This window comes from Lampris incognitus, chromosome 19, assembly GCF_029633865.1.
Source record: "Lampris incognitus isolate fLamInc1 chromosome 19, fLamInc1.hap2, whole genome shotgun sequence".
In the NCBI taxonomy this organism is placed as follows: Eukaryota; Metazoa; Chordata; class Actinopteri; order Lampriformes; family Lampridae; genus Lampris; species Lampris incognitus.
Genome location: NC_079229.1, coordinates 5,124,193 through 5,145,119, shown reverse-complemented (window position 1 = coordinate 5,145,119; position 20,927 = coordinate 5,124,193). Strand labels below are relative to the sequence as shown.

The following is a 20,927-nucleotide window of genomic DNA, read 5'->3' as shown; positions in this document are numbered from 1 at the left end:
CCTGTTGACTCCTTGTTTGGGGATGAGGGCCAGGCAAGGGGTGGGGGCAGGTGTGGGGGGGGTCATAATAGGCTAGTAGTGGAGATGACAGGTGAGAAATCCCTCCTCCTCCTGTGGCTCAACTTTGCACTTGGTGCTCCGGGCCTCCCGGTGGGTCGAAGCTGAAGCCGCGGCGGGGGAGAAGCCAAACCGCGTGCACCACCAAGACGCACCCGGAGGTCTGCGCCCGGAAGGTGCCGCCGACACCACGACCGGCGCTATTTTGCAACGGAGCCCCTCGGTTTTTTGCCTTTGCGAGGGGATTTGTCGAGCGGTTTATGTTTTCATATCTTAACATGTGTAGAAGGTGGGTATCAGGGATACGCTCTGTAGAACAAACAAAAATAAATAACAAAATGAGATACATGATAACGGGCCTCTGGTGTCCCCCCCCCCCCTCTCTCTTTCCCTTTCTGTTTCCTCTCCTTCGAAGCCTCACCCTGTGAGTGTGCTCCCAAATCTCCCGCAGCTGTCTCTTTCAGCTCGGTCACGTTAAGCGGTTATCTGAGGTTCGGTTTAGGGAGGGTTAGGAATCGTGTGGGAGGCGGAAGAGCCGTGGAATGCTGAAGCATGCTAGCAGTCATCTGATCATGTGAAGCCCTTACCTTCCTGTCTAAGCCAATCAGGCCTTATCCCCGGCCAAGCCATGGCCTGGCCGGGACATCCTGAGATCAAATCCCGTCACAAAGAGACGGAGTAATGAGGACAACGAGACCAAGAGAGATCAAGATAGAAGGGCAAAGTTGTAACGAAACATCTAGGCCAACGGCGGTAACCCTAAAACGCGTAATAGCGGAGCTGTCACAAGTAATCGAGTAACTTGATTGCAAAAAAAAAAATCCTCGATTGCAATTTACTGCCCCAAAGCGTCGTTCCGTCTCTTTATGCACGCCTAAACATGCACGCCTGGGCGTGGAGGACGACCTGAAGGGCAGCGAAGCGCTCAGGCGATCTTTACTGCTGCCCGTAGACGACACGGCGGATTATTGGTGTGGAGGAAATGGAGGAAGGCATGGGGGGAGCAAAAAGAAGCGGCGGGGATCAAGAAAATGACAGAAAATGTCCAAAATAAATAAATTGCACCGGTCTGCAGGCGTTGCAGAGGTGAACTTGTTTATGACAACAGCACAATGTCCATGCTGCCAGGTCACTTTTAAGATGTAATATCTGCACAAGTGTAACATGGAAAATGCATATGACAAAGACGTCATGACATCACAGTAGGAAACAGGAGGGAACCAGAGAGTGACGTGGAGGCCACGGTGAATCTTATCTTACGTTATTGCTCTTAAATAAAACACTTGAATTGCTTTTCTTCTAATCAGATTTACCTCAGTTATTAATCAGAATAATCAACAGATTTGTCTGTGTAGCATAGCGGTCTATTCCGTTGCCTACCAACACCGGGGATCGCCGATTCGAATCCCCATGTTACCTCCGGCTTGATTGGGCATCCCTACAGACACAATTGGCCCCGTCTGCGGGTGGGAAGCGGATGTGGATATTTGTCCTGCTCGCTGCACTAGCGCCTCCTCTGGTCAGTCAGGGCACCTGTTCAGGGGGGGGGGGGGACTGGTGAAACTCCTCACTGTCAGGTGAAAAGAAGCGGCTGGCGACTCCACGTGTATGGGAGTAGGCATGTGGTAGTCTGCAGCCCTCCCCGGATCGGCAAAGGGGGGGTGGAGCAGAGACGGGGACGGCTCAGAAGAGCGGGGTGATTGGGGAGAAAAAAAAGGGGGGGGTAATTATAAATAAATAATAATCAATAGAGTTCTCGAATACCAAAACGGCGAGTAGCGACACGAGTTGTACAAATTGTGACGACTCTACTAGATAGAAGACAACGTGGAGATTTAAGTGAGACCTTTAAGTGAGAAGTATTCTCGTATGAGCGTATTTTTTATGTAAACCCGTCCAGAATGGAAATAAAGGGAAATTCACTGGAGTCAGTTGAACTGGTTCCATTTTCCGGTCAGTGAGGTACAAAGTCCAGGTACGCTGCTTTGGTCCTTATTTCCTGGTCTTTGGAGAGCTTCCGAGCTCTTCAGAGTTCTGCCTGGCTGTTGTCCTCCAACATCTTTGCTACAGATGGTATGAACGATAGGAGGGTAGGCGGGCAGCTGAGTACTACAGAGGCGGAGGTGTTGCAGAGTTTGGCAAAGAGGGTTAGGGTTGTTATTACCCCGGTACTCTCTGTGAGGGTCAAAATCCGCCTGCTGCTCCTTCCTGTTCCTGCAATTTCCGTGCCCCTGTCTCGGGCAGCCCCCTTTCTTGTTTCACTCCACAATAGGGTCGGTGTCACTTCCGGGTCAGGTCGACGGGCAAGGTCGTGCACTTCCGGGAGATTAAACGCGCCGCTCACGCCATCCGTCGCTCCGCTCTGCTCAATGCCACCGCCACACATGTAAATCAAGGGCAAAGAAGACTCAACCCAAGTAACTGATCTTCTTAACTACTCCCACTCAATTACAGGAGGTTAATGCGAGCCACCTCAGGATTGCTCTGTCCTCCACCACTATGTGCAAGGACTGTGTGGATGTGTAGGTGTGTAAGAAGGTGAGCGCGTACTGTATAGGGGTTGGTCAGCCAAACGCATTAATCACTTGGGCTGTGTGTGTGTGTGTGTGTGTGTGTCTGTGTGTGTGTCTGTGTGCGCACCCGTCCAGCTGTTCAGGGGGTACTTTTGAGAGGGCAGCCTTGCTCCAAACTCCCTGGACATTTACAGCCTCTTCGGTGGCATTTAGTAGAAACCGAAATAATAGATCAGATGCCCTCGGTGCGAGTTACGTTGCGCTTATGGGTCCTCAACTCATTTGGTTCCTCGAGCAGGACTTTGTATACCTAGAGCAGGGTTGGGCAATCTTATCCAGAAGGTGCCGGTGTGGGTGCCGGTTTTGGTTCCAACCAAGCGGTTACACACCCGTGTCTCCTAATCCAGTTTCTCAGCAAGACTCTTCGGTTGATTCGTGGGCTCAGGTGTGTAAAGACTCTTCCAGTTGATTCGTGGGCTCAGGTGTGTAAAGACTCTTCTGGTTGATTCGTGGGCTCAGGTGTGTAAAGACTCTTCCGGTTGATTCGTGGACTCAGGTGTGTAAAGACTCTTCTGGTTGATTCGTGGGCTCAGGTGTGTAAAGACTCTTCTGGTTGATTCGTGGCCTCAGGTGTGTAAAGACTCTTCTGGTTGATTCGTGGCCTCGGGTGTGTAAAGACTCTTCTGGTTGATTCGTGGGCTCAGGTGTGTAAAGACTCTTCCGGTTGATTCGTGGGCTCAGGTGTGTAAAGACTCTTCTGGTTGATTCGTGGCTCAGGTGTGTAAAGACTCTTCTGGTTGATTCGTGGGCTCAGGTGTGTAAAGACTCTTCTGGTTGATACGTGGGCTCAGGTGTGTAAAGACTCTTCCGGTTGATTCGTGGGCTCAGGTGTGTAAAGACTCTTCCGGTTGATTTGTGGGCTCAGGTGTGTAAAGACTCTTCCGGTTGATTCGTGGGCTCAGGTGTGTAAAGACTCTTCTGGTTGATTCGTGGGCTCAGGTGTGTAAAGATTCTTCTGGTTGATTCGTGGGCTCAGGTGTGTAAAGACTCTTCTGGTTGATTCGTGGGCTCAGGTGTGTAAAGACTCTTCTGGTTGATTCGTGGCCTCAGGTGTGTAAAGACTCTTCTGGTTGATTCGTGGCCTTCGGGTGTGTAAAGACTCTTCTGGTTGATTCGTGGGGCTCAGGTGTGTAAAGACTCTTCTGTTGATTCGTGGGCTCAGGTCTGTAAAGACTCTTCTGGTTGATTCGTGGGCTCAGGTCTGTAAAGACTCTTCTGGTTGATTCGTAGGCTCAGGTGTGTAAAGACTCTTCTGGTTGATTCGTGGGCTCAGGTGTGTAAAGACTCTTCCGGTTGATTCGTGGGCTCAGGTGTGTAAAGACTCTTCTGTTGATTCGTGGGCTCGGGTGTGTAAAGACTCTTCTGGTTGATTCGTGGGCTCGGGTGTGTAAAGACTCTTCTGGTTGATTCGTGGGCTCGGGTGTGTAAAGACTCTTCTGGTTGATTCGTGGGCTCGGGTGTGTAAAGACTCTTTCTGGTTGATTCGTGGGCTCGGGTGTGTAAAGACTCTTCCGGTTGATTCGTGGGCTCGGGTGTGTAAAGACTCTCCTGGTTGATTCGTGGGCTCGGGTGTGTAAAGACTCTTCCGGTTGATTCGTGGGCTCAGGTGTGTAAAGACTCTTCTGGTTGATTCGTGGGCTCGGGTGTGTAAAGACTCTTCCGGTTGATTCGTGGGCTCGGGTGTGTAAAGACTCTTCTGGTTGATTCGTGGGCTCAGGTGTGTAAAGACTCTTCCGGTTGATTCGTGGACTCGGGTGTGTAAAGACTCTTCCGGTTGATTCGTGGGCTCAGGTGTGTAAAGACTCTTCCGGTTGATCCGTGGGCTCAGGTGTGTAAAGACTCTTCCGGTTGATTCGTGGGCTCAGGTGTGTAAAGACTCTTCTGGTTGATTCGTGGGCTCAGGTGTGTAAAGACTCTTCCGGTTGATTCGTGGGCTCAGGTGTGTAAAGACTCTTCCGGTTGATTCGTGGCTCAGGTGTTGTAAAGACTCTTCTGGTTGATTCGTGGGCTCAGGTGTGTAACTGCTTGGTTGGAACAAAACACCTGCACCCCACACCGGCACTTTCTGGGTAAGACTGCCCACCCCCTGATCTAGAGGTCCAATTGCAAAGGCCTGCGTGGTGAGTCATCGGTGACCCTACGAGGTGAGCAAAATAGTGGATTTGTGCTTCCGTCCGAGGGACTGGTTTTGTACCGAGGTGCTCTGAAGCAAGGGACATAAACAGAGGATATCTGATTGGGTGGCTTTGCATCGGGGAGTTAAACTGAAAGAGCTCGCCAAAAGGCCAAGGGTGTGGAAGCAATCGGGCGTCTTTAAGGTCACCGTGACTCCACAGTCTTCCTGCATTGTGCCAGGCCGGACCCGAGTTGCCTCTCTTAGCTGCTAATAGGTTTAACCTAATCAGCACCAGCATTCATTAGTGACAACACTTCCTTTGCCTTTGCTGAGCCAGGACACACTCTCTCTCTCTCTCTCTCTCTCTCTCTCTCTCTCTCTTCTCTCTCCTCTCCTCTCTCTCTCTCTCTCTCTCCTCTCTCGCTCTCTCTCTCAGTATGTCTGTCATTGCATCTCCTTTGCAAGGATGGGACAGGGGAAAAAACCACCCAGTGAAGCCATATCCCTCCTGGCACACTCCCACACACATGCACAAAGCCAAAAGCCAAATGCCAGACACACAACACACACACACACACAACACACACACACACACACACACACACACACACACACACACACACACACACACACACATGCCAAATGATTATAGCTTCTCAAAGGTGCCATTAGTTAATGTCTTTCGATATTTAACAAATACAGTATTTTAAATGTGTGTCGGATAGCCAGTGTGCTTTGCACGCTGATGGTGTTGGTGATGGTTTTGGGGCTGTCTCGTTTTCCCATCTCCGTTCGTGAGGTTTTAACGGGTTTTCTGTAGCTCAGTTCAAACAGGCCCCGGTCACAGAGGGATGAATGGTCATTGTTCCATGAACCAAACTGTCCTTGTTTCTGAGCCCATCGCGGGTAGGTAAGTTACGCGGCTACACGGCAGAAAGTGTAGGGCAGAGACTTTTCACCTCTCCGGGTGAAGTCGCAGAGGGGAGCAGAGGGGAGCTGTGGGAAGGTGGGCACTATGGAGGAGAGGAAGAGGTGGAAGAAGAGGAAGAAACAGAACGGGGGTGGTGGGGGGGGTTTAATACTTCTGATTCTGTGTCATCAAGACACACACACACAAACACAAACACTCAAATGCAAATCTGCTCGCCCGCTCGCCATGCTTTCTTTTTTGCTCACACACCACATGCTGAATTTATGAATATAAAACCTCACTCGGAGCCCCTTAGGCCCGGCTGAATTTATTTAGGTCAATAAAACCCTCCTCTCCTCTGTGCTCTACCTAGCTAAGGTTGGGAGCTACTCTCAAAAAAAAAGCCACACACACACACACACCTCACCTCAGGGGATTACTGATGGATGTTCTTACCCAAATAGAAGGCACCGGATGTGATATTACATTATAAGGCTTTTATCACACATTCCCCACAATCAGCAATTGTCCTGTTCTGAAAAATTATTCTCATTTTTTTTTATTCTAAAGTAGATAGATAGATGGATGGATGGATGGATGGAGAGAGAGAGAGAGAGAGAGAGAGAGAGAGAGAGAGAGAGAGAGAGAGAGAGAGAGAGAGAGAGAGAGAGAGAGAGAGAGAGAGAGAGAGAGAGAGAGAGAGAGAGAGAGAGAGAGAGAGAGATAGAGAGAGAGAGAGGGAGGGAGGGAGGGAGGGAGGGGAGGGAGAGAGAGAGAGAGAGAGAGAGAGAGAGAGAGAGAGAGAGAGAGAGAGAGAGAGAGAGAGAGAGAGAGAGAGAGAGAGAGAGAGAGAGAGAGAGGAGAGAGAGAGAGAGAGAGAGAGAGAGACAGACAGACAGACAGACAGACAGACAGACAGACAGACAGACAGACAGACAGACAGACAGACAGACAGACAGACAGACAGACAGACAGACAGACAGATAGATAGCTAGCATGTCCCCTCTAACTTCTGAAAACCTGAAGTTTGTGAGTCAGGCCTGTTTGCATGTGGAACTGATGGTTGGTGTCGGTTGTTGTGAGACTGTGTTATTCATAAGGGTGGGGACGCCTGCAGTCAGCGGAGACTGAAGCGGTCACTTAGACGAGTGACGAAACGCTTCCCTCTCCATAAACGTGTCCGGGTGAACCGATTCAACTTTCTCTGACACACACACAAGCAGCGTTATCATCAACTTGCGGTTGTGGTTTTGGTCAGTGCATGTGTTTTAGAGGGTTGAGGCTTCACCTACCAGTTTTCCCCCCAAGGGGTATTTGCAAAATTGCCATTTACAAAGCCGTCTGCATCACACCTCTCCTGCACAGCTGTGAAGGCCGGGTCTCATACGGCCGCCACCTGGGGTTGCCGGAGCGGTTCCACATAAGGCGTCTGCAGCGAATCGGGGGGGGGGGGGTCCCGGTGGCGTGACCGTGTTCCTCATGCTGAGATCCTTGCTTAGGACAAACTGCGAGAGCATCGAAGCCACGGCCACCGAGCCGCCAGCTGCAGCGGCCTGGGCGTGTCATCAGGACGCCTCCAGGACGCCCGCCACGTCAAGTCCTGTATGGACCGCTCCATCTGAGCCGCCGGTCCGCAGGCGGTCAGAAGAAGCCATACAAAGACCAGCTGAAAACGTGGCTGAAGAAGTGTCGTGTCGACCCCTTGAGACCGGAGCAAGCCGCCGTCAATCGTTACAGCCGGCGGGGAGATGTGCCACGGAGGGATAGGACAGCTGGAAAGGGAGAGGAGTGTGAAGAGACGAAGGAGACACACAACCACGCCTGCCCCCACTAGCTCACACGTCATGTGTCCAACGTGCAACAAAACTTGTGGCTCAAGAATTGGACTCTACAGTCGTCAAAGAAGACACCGTTAACGAGGAGGGACGACCTCGTCGGACTCCATGCACTACCAGCAAGCAAGAAGTGTGCGAGAGAGAGAGAGAGTTCATTAGTCAGAGTTCATTAGTGCAGAAAGGGGGACTGCAGCCCCCCCCCCTCCCAGTAGTGGCATCCCAGACCCAACAGTATGCCTAAAGTTTCCTAACATACAAATGCAAAAAATAAAACATACCTTCATCTTAAACAGCGGGCGGGGCTGCATGGTATGTACATTTTTAATAATAAAGTGAGTAAACACTCCAGTCCAAACCCGCTACACACGCACCTTACAAACAAAACAATGACGTCATACTGTAGCGACCGGGGGGGAGGCGGTCGCTCTGGCTGTCGGCGGTTCTGCGCTGGGGGGAGCGCAATGGCTGATGGGACGGTTAATGTTGGATTTAAAATGGTGTTTTATTAATGATGCTGTGGCGGCGGCGGCACGGTGGTGCAGTGGTTAGCTTGGTCGCCTCACAGCAAGAAGGCCTGGGTTCGAGCCCCAGGGTAGTCCAGCTTTGGGGGTCATCCCGGGTCGTCCTCTGTGTGGAGTTTGCATGTTCTCCCGGGTCTGTGTGGGGTTTCTCCGGGTGCTCCAGTTTCCTCCCACAGACATGTTGGTCAGGTGAATTGTCCATGCTAAATTGTCCCTAGGTGTGACTGTGTGAGTGTGTGTCGGCCCTGTGATGGACTGGCGGCCTGTACAGGGTGTCTCCCCGCCTGCTGCCCAATGACTGCTGGGGATAGGGTCCAGCATCCCCACCACCCTGAAAGCAGGATAAGCAGCTTGGATAATGGACGGAATGGATGGGTGGATGATGTGGTGTTCATGTTGTGGTTATTCTCGTGTGGTTGTTTCGGGGGTTCGACTCAGACTACGTAGGAGACCGTTTACTGACTAATTGACTGTAGGACCCTGACTGGGACTGTTGTCGCCACTTGGGACGTGGACTCATTACGTTGTCAGTTCTGGTCCGGTCTGGCCGGTGTGAATAAAAGAGCCCTCCCGGGGTCGTGCGGTTGTATGGGGGCACGGGAGCTGCGAGTAAAAAGAGATCTCTGCCTCTCGACTCAATTCTTCCTCGCCGACTCGCCGCACTACTTTTCGTTTTAGTCGGCAGCCCCCCCTCCTTAAAACGTCTTCCCGCATGCCTGGCAGAGTTCATCTCTTTAATGAAGGGTTACTTGTTCTGCTGCTATTCAACAGTGAAGAACACCATTTGGAACAATTCATCTGTTTATTTAGTAGTCTAGAGTCTAGACCCAGACACTATTAGGCTGAGATACAATAGGCTATGCCTTGCTATCAGTGTATTATGCTCAACAAACAGCCCAAAAACGAAATGGTGCAACACTGCTCACTTTGCTAGCCTGGGCTAAATTTGGAGGTTTGCGGGTTGGGTCAGGTTCGGGTGGTTTAGGGGTTTGGGTGGTACGGATTGGCTCTCATAACGGTTTGGGTGGGTGCAGGTATTAAAAAAACCCTGGCCCATGCATCACTACCACCCTGTATTGTTCTTCTTTTGCTTTGTTTTAAACTTCAACTACTGTGGCTTAATTTGTACTTTAATCTTATACGTTTATTTTATATTTACAAGGAATGAAAGCTAATCATGCACCCAGTCTTTTCCCACTACTGCTTAAGCTTTCTCACAACTGGTCCTGCTTTCCTGGATCCTCTGCACTTTTGCTAGCTGTGATCGTGGCGAATTCCGAACCATACACTCAGAAGTATAGGAAGGAATGGGAGTCACATCCTGACTTCAAGGGTTGCTTGAAATCCTGTATGGGCATTGATTCAAGAGCATGCTCTCTTTACTGCAAGGCAGACTTTGATGCCAAGTTTGTGTGGCATTAAAAGCACACGTCCACTTCAAAAGCATATTGAGAGGTCCAAGCCTTACAGTTCTGCAAAGCAGTCCACAATGCCATTTTCGAACAAGAAAATGGATTCCTCAAGCAGGCTAAGGCCATCGTGACCATGGCTATTGCTGAGCACTGCTCAGTCCTGGCATGTGACCTCATGGGGGAGGCATGCAAAGCTGCCTTTGCAGATTCTGCTGCTGCTACCACATTTCCGAATGCACCGCACTAAGTGTACAGGAATGATGAAGGGCATGCTGGTACCACATTTCGTTCAAAAATTAGTGGATGGTGCTGGTGACCAGAAACGCAGTCTCCTCCCTGACCAATCCACCGACATAAGTGTGTCAAAGTACCTTGGTGTGGTGGTCCGCTGCTTTAATGAAGAGAAGGGAAAGGCGCACTCCACGTTTTTAGGGCTGATTGAGTTGGAAGGCGGGGATGCCAGGCCAATATCCGGAGCTGTTTTGGCTTTCCTTGAGAAATATGCCCTCAAAAAGATAACCTCCCGGGAATTGGTACAGATAATGCATCTATGATGACAGGGGTGTACAATGGGGTACACAAAATTCTGAGTGAGGAGAGTGGCCTCAAAAATCTGGTCCTCATCTGCTGTGTTTGTCATTCTCTGCAGTTAGTTAGTGGTGACTTCTGCTTCTAAGGACGCAATCCCATGCAGTGTGGAGTATGTGGTAAAAGAAACGTTCAACTGGTTGTCTTTATCGCCAAACTGCAAAGAGGCCTACAAAGCGGTCTATGAGATAATTAACTGTGGTCAGAAGCCTTTGCAGATCACAAAGGTGTGTGCCACACATTGGCTGTCCATAGAGCCTGCTGTTTCTCAAATCCTGGAACAATGGGATGAGCTGAACTTACACTTAAGGGAGGTGAGCACTGTTACACGGCAGATGTTCTACACTCCATGTACAGTGATCCACAAAACGTCACGTTGTCATGTAGCTCACTTTTTAAAAATCTGTTCTCATTGAGGTACAGTCTGCTGTTATTCAGCAGAGTCACTAACCCGTTTTCTAAAATGAATGTGTTCAAAGAGTCCATCGAAGGGCACATCAGCCTCAAGCCATATCTTGGCTACACGTTTGAGGCCAAAGTAGCAGAACTGAGCCGCTCCCCTGAAAATGAGAGCAATGTGCGGATGAGATGTGTATTATACCATATCCTTGGCAAATGAGCTGAAGGCAAGGCTCCTCGATAATGTGGAGACATTGCAGCATATGCCTCTCTTTATTATGGGGGAGACTCTGGGGCACAACAAGAGCTTGGCAGATATGTCCAAAATTACCAAGCCTTTTGGGATACTGCCCTTCCACCACTGACAAAGTCATCCAACAGTGGAGGAACAGCCACCTGCTTAAGTGGGAAGCAATGCTTAAGTGGGGAGCAATCACCTCATCCCGAACACAGTGGTATTCAGATACAGGGATACAGCCAGCCTAAACCCATTTGAGGAGTTGGCTACTGCTGCAGATTCTGTCCTCAGCCTCCTACACTCAAGTGCTGAAGTAGTCAAATGAATGTGGTGAAAACCAAATTCCAGAACTGCATGTCCCTGCGGACCCTCAGCGCTATTCTGTATATTAAATATGGCCTGAAGCTGGCTGGGGGACGCATACTATGAGCATAAACTGCCAGACAAAGTGCTGCAACTGTTTGAAATCTTCATTTCAGCCATGCCCCTCAAGCACTAGCTCTGTACCCGAACTCACCCTCCCATAGGAAGGAAGCACTGAGGTTGTTGATAATGACGATGACGGCAAATTCTATATATAGTACACACACACCTTTACATTGTTGTAAATCGATACTGATTCATAAATACTTTTTCATAAATAAATAGATAAATACATAGTTTTAGATAATATTTGACTCTATAATACATACACAGTATAGGATAGTTTCTCTGATTCTTAAAGGGATCTCTCCCTTGCTGCAACTGACATAGCCACTGAGCTTTATGCAGATTAATGTGTGACGACATCATCGATACGCAAATGAGTGTATGACGCCATCTGGCAACTTTTAGCAACTTTTGGAGCTAGTGCTAGCTACCTTCATTGGAAAAGATTTGGCAACACTGCTTCGGTGAGTGAGTCTAGTGGCTGGTGTGACTGGTGACTGCTAGGACCATAGGCTAGTCCGATGACAGATGCCTTGTAAGTAATTTTGTTCAAACAAAGATAATGACTACCCATCAACAGAATTTAAGGTTTAAAAAAATGTAACCAGACTGTGTTTACCACCTCAGGTGAATTAACTTATCCCCAGCCAGATCCATATTTAAGCTAGCTTACTAGCTAGCTTGCTAGCTAATGGTACATAGATCATACCTGTAAAACTTCCAATAGTAGCCCGGGTGCGTATTTGTTTGACCAGTGTAGCACACCTGGCCTTTATTAGATCAGGGTTGCCAACTCTGAGTACCTGGCAGGAGTGTGATTTTGGTGCCATGGGCACATGCATACATGCACTTGATCATGTGCACATATTTGGACTCAACTGGACTCGGTGCAGCTTACACGTTTGGCATTATCAGGAGCTTAGGTCTAAGATTTAAGGATGTAGCCTGAATAGGCCACCCCGGGACTTCCACTCACAATTCTCACAATATTAGACATACACTAACCCACTAAAGGGCGCACAGGTCCATTCCCTAATGAAAGTCAAAGACTTGTTGTTGTTTGTTCACAAGTTAAAAGGCGATAACAAGGGTTTACAGGAAGAGGACAACGGTAGCAAGAACCAGAAATAGACAAAGAGAAACAAACTCCAGACACATAACCAATACATGAACTCATGTGCACGCGCACACACACACATGCACACATTTATATATAAATATATATATATATAAATATATATATATATATATATATATATATACGGAGAGAGATATATATGGGGCAACAGAGTGGCGCAGTGGTTAGCGCGGTCCCCTCACAGCAAGAAGGGCCTGGGTAGTCCAACCTTGGGGGTCATCCCGGGTCGTCCTCTGTGTGGAGTTTGCATGTTCTCCCCGTGTCTGCATGGGTTTCCTCCGGGGGCTCTGGTTTCCTCCCACAGTCCAAAGGCATTTAGGTCAGGTGAATCGGCCGTACTACATTGTCCCTAGGTGTGAATGTGTGTGTGTATGTGTGTATATGTGTATGTGTGGGCCCTGTGATGGCCTGGCGGCCTGTCCAGGGTGTCTCCCCACCTACTGCCCAATGACTGCTGGGATAGGCTCCAGCGTCCCTGTGACCCTGAGAGCAGGATAAGCAGTTTAGATAATGGATGGATGGATATATATATATATATATATATATATATATGTGTGTGTGTGTGTGTGTGTGTGTGTATGTGTGTGTGTGCGGTGTGTTAGAAAATACTCTTGAGAAAATTCCATGTTCGTGGTCCCCCCCCCCCCCCTTAGATGTAATGAGATTGCGCTTATTTTTTTCTTCTTGAATGGTAATTGGACAATTTGTCACACAAACGAAACCCTGCTCAACTGAACTGAATGGAGCTGAATTTTTATGAAGTCATATGAAAGAAGCTGTCTTGGCTTGAATCAATAAAAATCTCAGGAACACCATGTGATGCATTTAGAGGCGTCGTTGTACTGTTGTCAACAGTTGTGAAAAAACTCCTTTATACTAGTCTTACTGTACATGAGATCACATGCACCTGCCATGTACAAAGTAGGTTCCTAGCTGAACCAGGGCGTGCTGTGGTTTTTCGCAATGGTGCTGCAGTCGTTTTAGTAGATGGACTGCCTCACCCATTCATTTATTGTCATTTTTTTTAAAATAATTTGTCATTTTCAGTATCGTTTTGTCCTTATTTACACTCAATGGCGTGCTTAATATTCTTCATATGGAAGGTACACCTTCATTCATGACTGGTCCTACTCAGAATACAGCAGAGGCTCCCCTCTAATACTCCATTTTATTCACGACACTTATAGTCCATTGCCCCCAGCAGTTACTTGCACATTGCTCTTTCTCTCCCTCTATCTCTCCCTAACTCAAACAAAACACCTCCAATCGCTAACAATGCCTTCAAAGCCTGCCACAAGTGGCTCGGCTATTACATGTGGACTGATTATCACTATGTAGGATTTTCTTTGCCTTTGACTTTGCTTTTGACCTTGATTATTTGGCCACCTTTTCATTAAATTAATAGGAATGGTAAAAAAGTCATTTTCTAGTGGTCTGTGTATGATAAGCTGTTCTTTCGCATTTGTAAAAAATAATAATAATAATAATGTGTCATTCTTTTCTTTCCTCTTCTTCTTTTTCAGATACTTGCCATCATATCAATCCTGTTCATTGTCCTGTCCACCATCGCTCTGTCTCTCAATACTTTGCCCGAGCTCCAGGTCATAGATGAGTTTGGGCAGGCCAATGACAACCCCCAGCTGGCTCATGTGGAGGCAGTGTGTATAGCCTGGTTCACCATGGAATACCTTCTGCGCTTCCTCTCCTCGCCGAACAAATGGAAGTTTTTCAAGGGTCCGCTAAATGTCATTGACTTGCTGGCCATCCTGCCCTACTATGTCACCATCTTCTTAACGGAGTCCAACAAGAGTGTGCTACAGTTTCAGAATGTGCGCCGTGTGGTCCAGATCTTCAGGATAATGAGAATATTGAGAATCCTGAAACTGGCCAGGCACTCCACTGGGCTCCAGTCTCTAGGTTTTACCTTGAGGAGGAGCTACAATGAACTGGGGTTGCTCATCTTATTCCTGGCCATGGGCATCATGATATTTTCCAGCTTGGTATTCTTTGCTGAGAAAGATGAGGACGCCACAAAGTTCACCAGCATCCCAGCCTCCTTCTGGTGGGCCACCATCACCATGACCACTGTGGGCTATGGTGACATCTACCCACAGACTCTACTTGGGAAGATAGTGGGTGGCCTCTGCTGCATTGCGGGTGTGCTGGTGATCGCGTTACCCATACCCATTATCGTCAACAACTTCTCTGAATTCTACAAGGAGCAGAAGAGGCAAGAGAAGGCCATCAAGAGAAGAGAGGCGCTGGAGAGAGCCAAGAGGAATGGTAGTATTGTTTCTATGAACCTGAAGGATGCCTTCGCCCGCAGTATGGAACTGATGGATGTGGTGGTAGAGAAAGAGGAGGACAAGATGTCCCTGGAAAACCACCTGACACCCCGCCGCTGGGGTGGCTCCACCAAGCACGCCACTTCTGAAACAAATCTAAAGTCCCCAGAAAAGATAAACCCTGAAACTTTTCTGCTGGGTACCCCTCGCCGTGTAATGATCACCACCACTAGTAGTCCACAGCAAATGAAAATGAGCCACCAACACCTCCGGAGTAGCCCCCAACACCTCAACGTTCAGAAACTGGAGGAGATGTACAGCCAGATGACCAAGTCACAATCCTTTTCCAATCTCAATACATTGAGCTCCATGAGCACTCTGAGCACCTCCATGACAGCCCTTACTTCACCACCAAGGAAATGGCATAGCCCAGAATCCACACCGAAGAAAGAAGTGCAGCTGGAGATGAAGGAAGTCCCGACTTCTGCTGATAGTTTTCCCAGCTGCTCGGCTGAGAGGACGGACTCTAACTCAGATGAGAATGGAGCCAAGCCAAGTCATGACAGACACCTCAAGGCCCCTTCCCCTCTGGATCTGAGCCAGTTAAAGGCCAGTGATGAGCAAGAATCCCTTGGCACCATGCTCGAAGTTGGCCATAATAAGTCTATCCCTCTGAATGCAAGTGACGGATCACAGGTGGAAGAGGAGAACTTTAACATGACCGTGGAGAATATCCGAAGCTCTCTAAGAGGCAACAACCCTCTTAAAATGAAAGGGTTAAAGGTCAACTTCAATGAGACCTCCACTGAAGGCCCACCTACACCCCCCAGCACCACTTCTCCCGGAGACATCAGTTCTAGCCTCCTGGAAGATGAGTCGCCAGAAGGAGAGACCACACCACTTATTCCCAGCTCAGAGGTGCTAGTCCCAGCCTCAGAGGAGGAAGTCTGTCCCGTTTCTCCTAAGCAGGTGGTAGTCGACACCCCACCAGGCGACGAGGATCAATCTGAAGAAAACCACAAAGACAAGCATCTGATGGAGGTGGCAGGTGCTACAGTTACACCCCTCTCGCCCAAAACAGTGGCGCAAAATTGCACCCAAGGTGAGGTTGGTGCCAGCGAGGAGGTCAACGCTGACAGCAGCCAAAGTGGACACAAGGTGGAGAACCACATGTTTACACCAGAGATCCACCTGATACCAGGGGATGGAAACCTCTCCCCAACCTGCGAAACCAGCATGTGACTGTTAGGGGAGCTGTGAGGGTGCAGACCCACTCCAGACCTCAGCTTGGTGTTTCAGACGACAGGAAGATGGAAAAGAGTGCAGACGTAATGAGAGATATTTTTGCATGGCATGACAAGTCCCTTTTACTTGTGTTGTTGTGTATTGCCGAAAAAGAAACTGCAGCGCTTCGTGCAGACAAAGGGTGACTTTGGGACAACTCAAGCAGGCTCAGAGACGAAGCTCTTGAAAAAACAGGGAATTTATCAAATTAGATCGACATTTCCTCTCAATGTAAATATTTTTTCTAGCAACAGAAAGAAATGCACAGAGGGACTTACGTGTACAAAGCATGCATTAAAAAAAAAAGAGATATTTTACGGTGCTTAGTTTGCTGAAAGCGCTCCACTGTAAATACTAGGACAACTACGGCCAGGAAAATGCACAGGATGGCAAATGAAAACATTTTCACTGAGGATAGAAATGTTTCTAATGTGAAAAAGGAGGGGGGGGGTTATTGCATTTAGAGACCTCAGACCGATTGTTGCATCGTAGCGACCTATAAAAAAAAAAACATATCACTACCTTACATGGAAATGCAATGTGTTCCTATGATGAATCTATAATGTTTTTGTGTGAAGAACTGGTGTACGGAATTGCAACGTTGACGTTATTGCTTTAGGTTCCCATAATGACTGGTTTGGTTTTCAGTTGAATGTCCAGTATATACAACCTTCGAATCAATGGCCGAAACATTTCACGTGTGGGCATCAAACCCCCCTTTATTCCTCCAACGAGTATACATACACCTGTAGTTGCCAAATGCGTAACTAGTAAGGGCAGGAACTATCAAACGCTTCAGCTACTAAAACTATTTATCAGCTGGTTTCGGGAAAGGTAGGACGGGTTATAAAATACCGGTGTTTTATTCCTCGTTCGGCCTCTCGATTCCGTCCAAATCACGTTAAAAGAAACATTTATTTACTCTCTGACATCAGATATGTACATCTAAGTGTAGTTTTATGAATAAATATGATATACGTAGGCCTAGATTGGACGTAGAAGATTTCTACAGTAGGGCAGTAAGAGTCCATAAAGCAGAATAAGAATATTTATTACTTCAGTACAGTAGATCTGGTCACTAACATACATACGGTATATGCTTCTCGCTACAATGTTCCTTTTGGCGATTCAAAAACCATAGTCTACCGCGGGAAAAAAAAGACGACAATATTCTTTGTATTATCAATGGACCAAATCAAGCACATTGTCATGCTTTCTTTTACTTCAGCTGCTCGGTAACACTTCTGTTAATATGCTGTGGACAAGAGTCTCGCACGGGGGGGTTTTTTTCCTCCCTCATGGGTGGTTTTACCTGCACTGTCGTCATCGTCATGTCCTCGGCACTCGGAGGTCATCGTATACTTTTGTTCCTACTACTACTGTGAGTTTATTCGATCCTGCTGATTATTTAAGACGTCTTTTTTTTGTATGTCTGTAGCGTCTTGGGACTGTAAATTACTCTTTTATTTTGAGCAAAACTGATTTCAGTTAGACTTAAACCCAAAGTTTTTTGGTCTTTTTTCTTTTTTTCATGCTTCTGTTTTTCACCGACTGAAAATATCCGTTGTATATGTTGCCTTTTGATTCCAATTTGTTGCTGGAATATTTGTGTATCGTTTCAGCATGGCACTTGGCTGAGTCGTGTACTAGTAGTGAGGATGAAAAAGCCACGTAAAGGAGAATGGTACTGCGAGGAAGTAGGCAGGAGAAGTCTGTTTTCTTTTCGTTCTTTCTTTTCTCACAGGGGGGGGGGGATGTGGAAAGTGCAATACCACACACTGCAATCTATGCAGGCCAAGAATCGTGGCACTTTATTTTCTGTCTACGGGATTTGTAAGTGTACAGGCAGAAATGACTTGTATTTTTCAAATGATCTATTTAATATGTGAAGAATCGACAGTGTTACGACCTCCACAATGTTGCAAATGACACAAACAGAGAATCTCACTTTTACTTTTTAATATCGTGTGCCTGGCTCGCCAACGCCGATGCCAGGTTTTAATAGACCTCAAATTTGATAAGCGTTTGGGGGGTAGGGATCCAAATTGACCACGAGGGCCTTTTATAGCGGTTAGATTTGCAAACAAACCTAACACATGTGTCTGTAATATTAAGATATCATTTCAATGGCCACACGCAAACAACTGTTTTTTGTGAATTAATGTTAAGAATTATTCTATTTTTTCTAAACCAAAATGGAGCATGACCACGGATTCCTGCCATACAGTGGTTGAAATGATGCGTGCCTTTTCATAACACTGTCGTTTATGAGAAGGTAGCGAGTCATTTGGCTTTGTTCATATAGCACTGTACAGAAAATTCTAATTTTATAGAAGAAATCAGGTCTTTATGTAATAGATACAAGTAATGCTATTGAGTTCTCAGGTTTTCTATAACTCTCTGATGATCCGATCGGATAGATTCTCTGTTTTTCTTTTACAGCTAACATCAACTGTTTCCTTCCTGTACGTTTTGAAAGGTGATGTTGTCAAATCCACCTTGATGTCTTGGCTCCCAGTGAAGGAGTAGCATTTTTTTCTTGCCTCCGCCTGGGTATTCTGTGTCCCATATGTCCACCCCCATCAGTCTCCAGTGAGGCGAGAGGCAGCAGAGACACAGGGACGGATGCTAAAACAGTCACTGTATTGTAGAACTGAAAAGAACAAGAGAGCGAGAGAGAGCAGTCATCACTGAGTGATGGGCCAAACTGACTGACCACAGACAGAAAGAGATCCCTCCGGTCGCTGAACTGATCCCCCCATGCTGACACACCCCAGTCCTAAGGCTTTAAGTGGCTATAGCCTCATGGCATCTCCCAACAACACTGGTCCATTCCCTAAAAAGTGGATGTTGGGGTTCAGATAAGGAAAACCAATGAGAGCATGGTAGCGCATGAAAACAAGTCCTCGCAAAATGGGTTACATCATATCAGTGATCAGTTGTGGTCCACGTATCCTTTTTCAGCGTATATGACCTGACCAATATAAATTAACTCCTTAATCAGAGATTTATGCGCCTGGTCATGAAACTGTCTTTTGTATGAAGAGATCCCATATATCAGTTGCAGAGTCTTTGGTATTCTCCAAAGTGACAGTTAGCATTTGTCATGAACAAATGTAAAAGTGTGGGTTCAAGATGGTTATTCTTGTTTTAACTTTGCATTTGTTATTTAATCTTTTCTCTATAAAAAAAAAAAGAGTTAATCTTAACTTTCTTTTTGAGACTCCCTCTCTGTACTCATACTTGCGGTTCAAGGTTTTTCTTTCACCCGTGTTTGTAGAAATCATGTCTCCATGTTAGTTTAGAGTAATCCTTCAATTTGACAGGTAGAGTTGAGATACAAGGGACCTGGATTGATTGGCTATGTTCCCTCGAGATGATGTTTGTGTGGATGCTGAAATTAATTTGTGAGCTAACAGCTAAAGGACTGTGCTGTGTCTTACTGTCTCACAACGGCATTATCATTTTTGATATCGTACAGAGCAGAAAGGTTGTGTCTTTATTTTCTCTGAGAGAATGGGTATTGTCTGTGTCACTCATTTGTGCTTACCAAACGTTGCCCCCCCCTCATCTCCCACCTTCTTTAAATGCATATGGCTACGTTGCTTCTTCCCTTGTCTCTTGTGTATTCTGCCTCTTATTTTGGCATTTTGTTTTGTTTTTGACTCTTTTCTGTTCAGTTTTGATGGACGTTTTCATTAGACACATTCTGTGCTACAGACTGTTTCTGTACAAAGCAACATCTTTGTATGCATGTAGTAGTCTGAACAATTAATGTGACCGCAGAACACTCTGTTATGCTACATGTATGTCGACATTTCTGTAGAGCATTGTTCCCCACTACGTCTATTAGCCTATACGGGATAACAAATAAATGTGTATATATAACTACTGTGCATGTGTGTGTGTGTGTGTGTGTGTGTGTGTGCGTGCGTGCGTGTGTGTGTGCGCGCATGCCTGATATTCTATTTCCTTCATCCAGCTTGCATTTCTTGGGTCTGTTTCTTCATAACAAGGATCCATTGCATCAAATGACACAAACATCTGAGTTTATAAATTAGCACTAATTAAAAATGATATTGAATTTGCTACAAGAGGGACTGCAAAGCCATTTTTCTCACCCACTGTACAGACCACTCGGCATTCTGTGACCGGGACCCGTGGATTAAACAGTTTATCGCTAAAAGGGGGAACGTATTTTAATCCAACGGACACAATCAACGGGCTTTCTTTCACTTCTGTAGCTGAAAGTAGTTGAAGCTTAAAACCAGAAATCCTGCAGGAATTCTGCAGAGATTATCCCAATAAAATGGACGTGTAACTTTTTGAGCTGCTGCACTGACACATATTGGTGGAATGGTTTTATGGACAAAAGGATGCCTGTTTTAAATGTCATAACATTTATTCTCTACAATCTGCCTGACACTGTACCGAAATTGTCTGAAGAAAGAGGGAAACGTGACGTTGGTCACGTTAATTATTAGGACTGTTTTACGTCAATCCTGAGTAGAGTTTGATAATTTGGTCTTTAAATGTAGGCAGATTGCAGGGCAAGCACTTTGCCAAAGATGCAGGTATCCTATTAGGATGAATTGGTGCTGAAATAACCGTTGCTTTGAAAACAAACTGAATGACCACAGACTACAATGTGTCTCCCAGAGACATGGTTACCTCGGATTTAATATGAAAAGTTGTTGTTTGGGAACATATATTAATGCAATGAATAACATAACTCCTAACATGTTATACAGGCCCACTGTAACGATGTGATTTACACAAGACCATCCGCTAATGTACCTGAAATTGTGGAAGAACGGATTTAGTTTTGCCTTATATTCGGACACAAGTCTGCTAATGTAAATTCATCTAATCCATATCTGTTTATCTGTTAATTTAGTTGCTTTTCATTCCCTCAACATGAAACGGAAACTCGATAAAAGGGGGGTCAACGAGGGAGCACAAACTCTGTCCTTGCCCCTCCGCGACGCCAGAGGGCGCTGTGAGGACTAGCGAGCGACGTCGGAAGACAGGCGCGCGTAAATCGTATTTAAATCGGAAGTTGGGCGCGCTCGACGTTGTTTCGTTGCCATGGCGTTACGGAATGGGGGGGGCGACGCCGACGGTGCCACCGGTGAGTGTTTC

At 46.9% G+C, this 20,927-nt stretch overlaps 1 protein-coding gene across 1 annotated transcript in view; it reads left to right on the top strand.

Annotated features, from left to right (window-relative positions):
• LOC130130006 (potassium voltage-gated channel subfamily B member 2-like) overlaps positions 1 to 15,743 on the top strand; it is a 113,952-nt gene extending 98,209 nt beyond the window's left edge. Inside the window, exon 2 of the mRNA XM_056299732.1 lies at positions 13,740 to 15,743. Within this exon, the coding sequence (XP_056155707.1) occupies positions 13,740 to 15,743 (2,004 nt within the window). The remainder of the gene's footprint in view (positions 1 to 13,739) is intronic.
• The last annotated feature ends 5,184 nt before the right edge of the window (positions 15,744 to 20,927 follow it).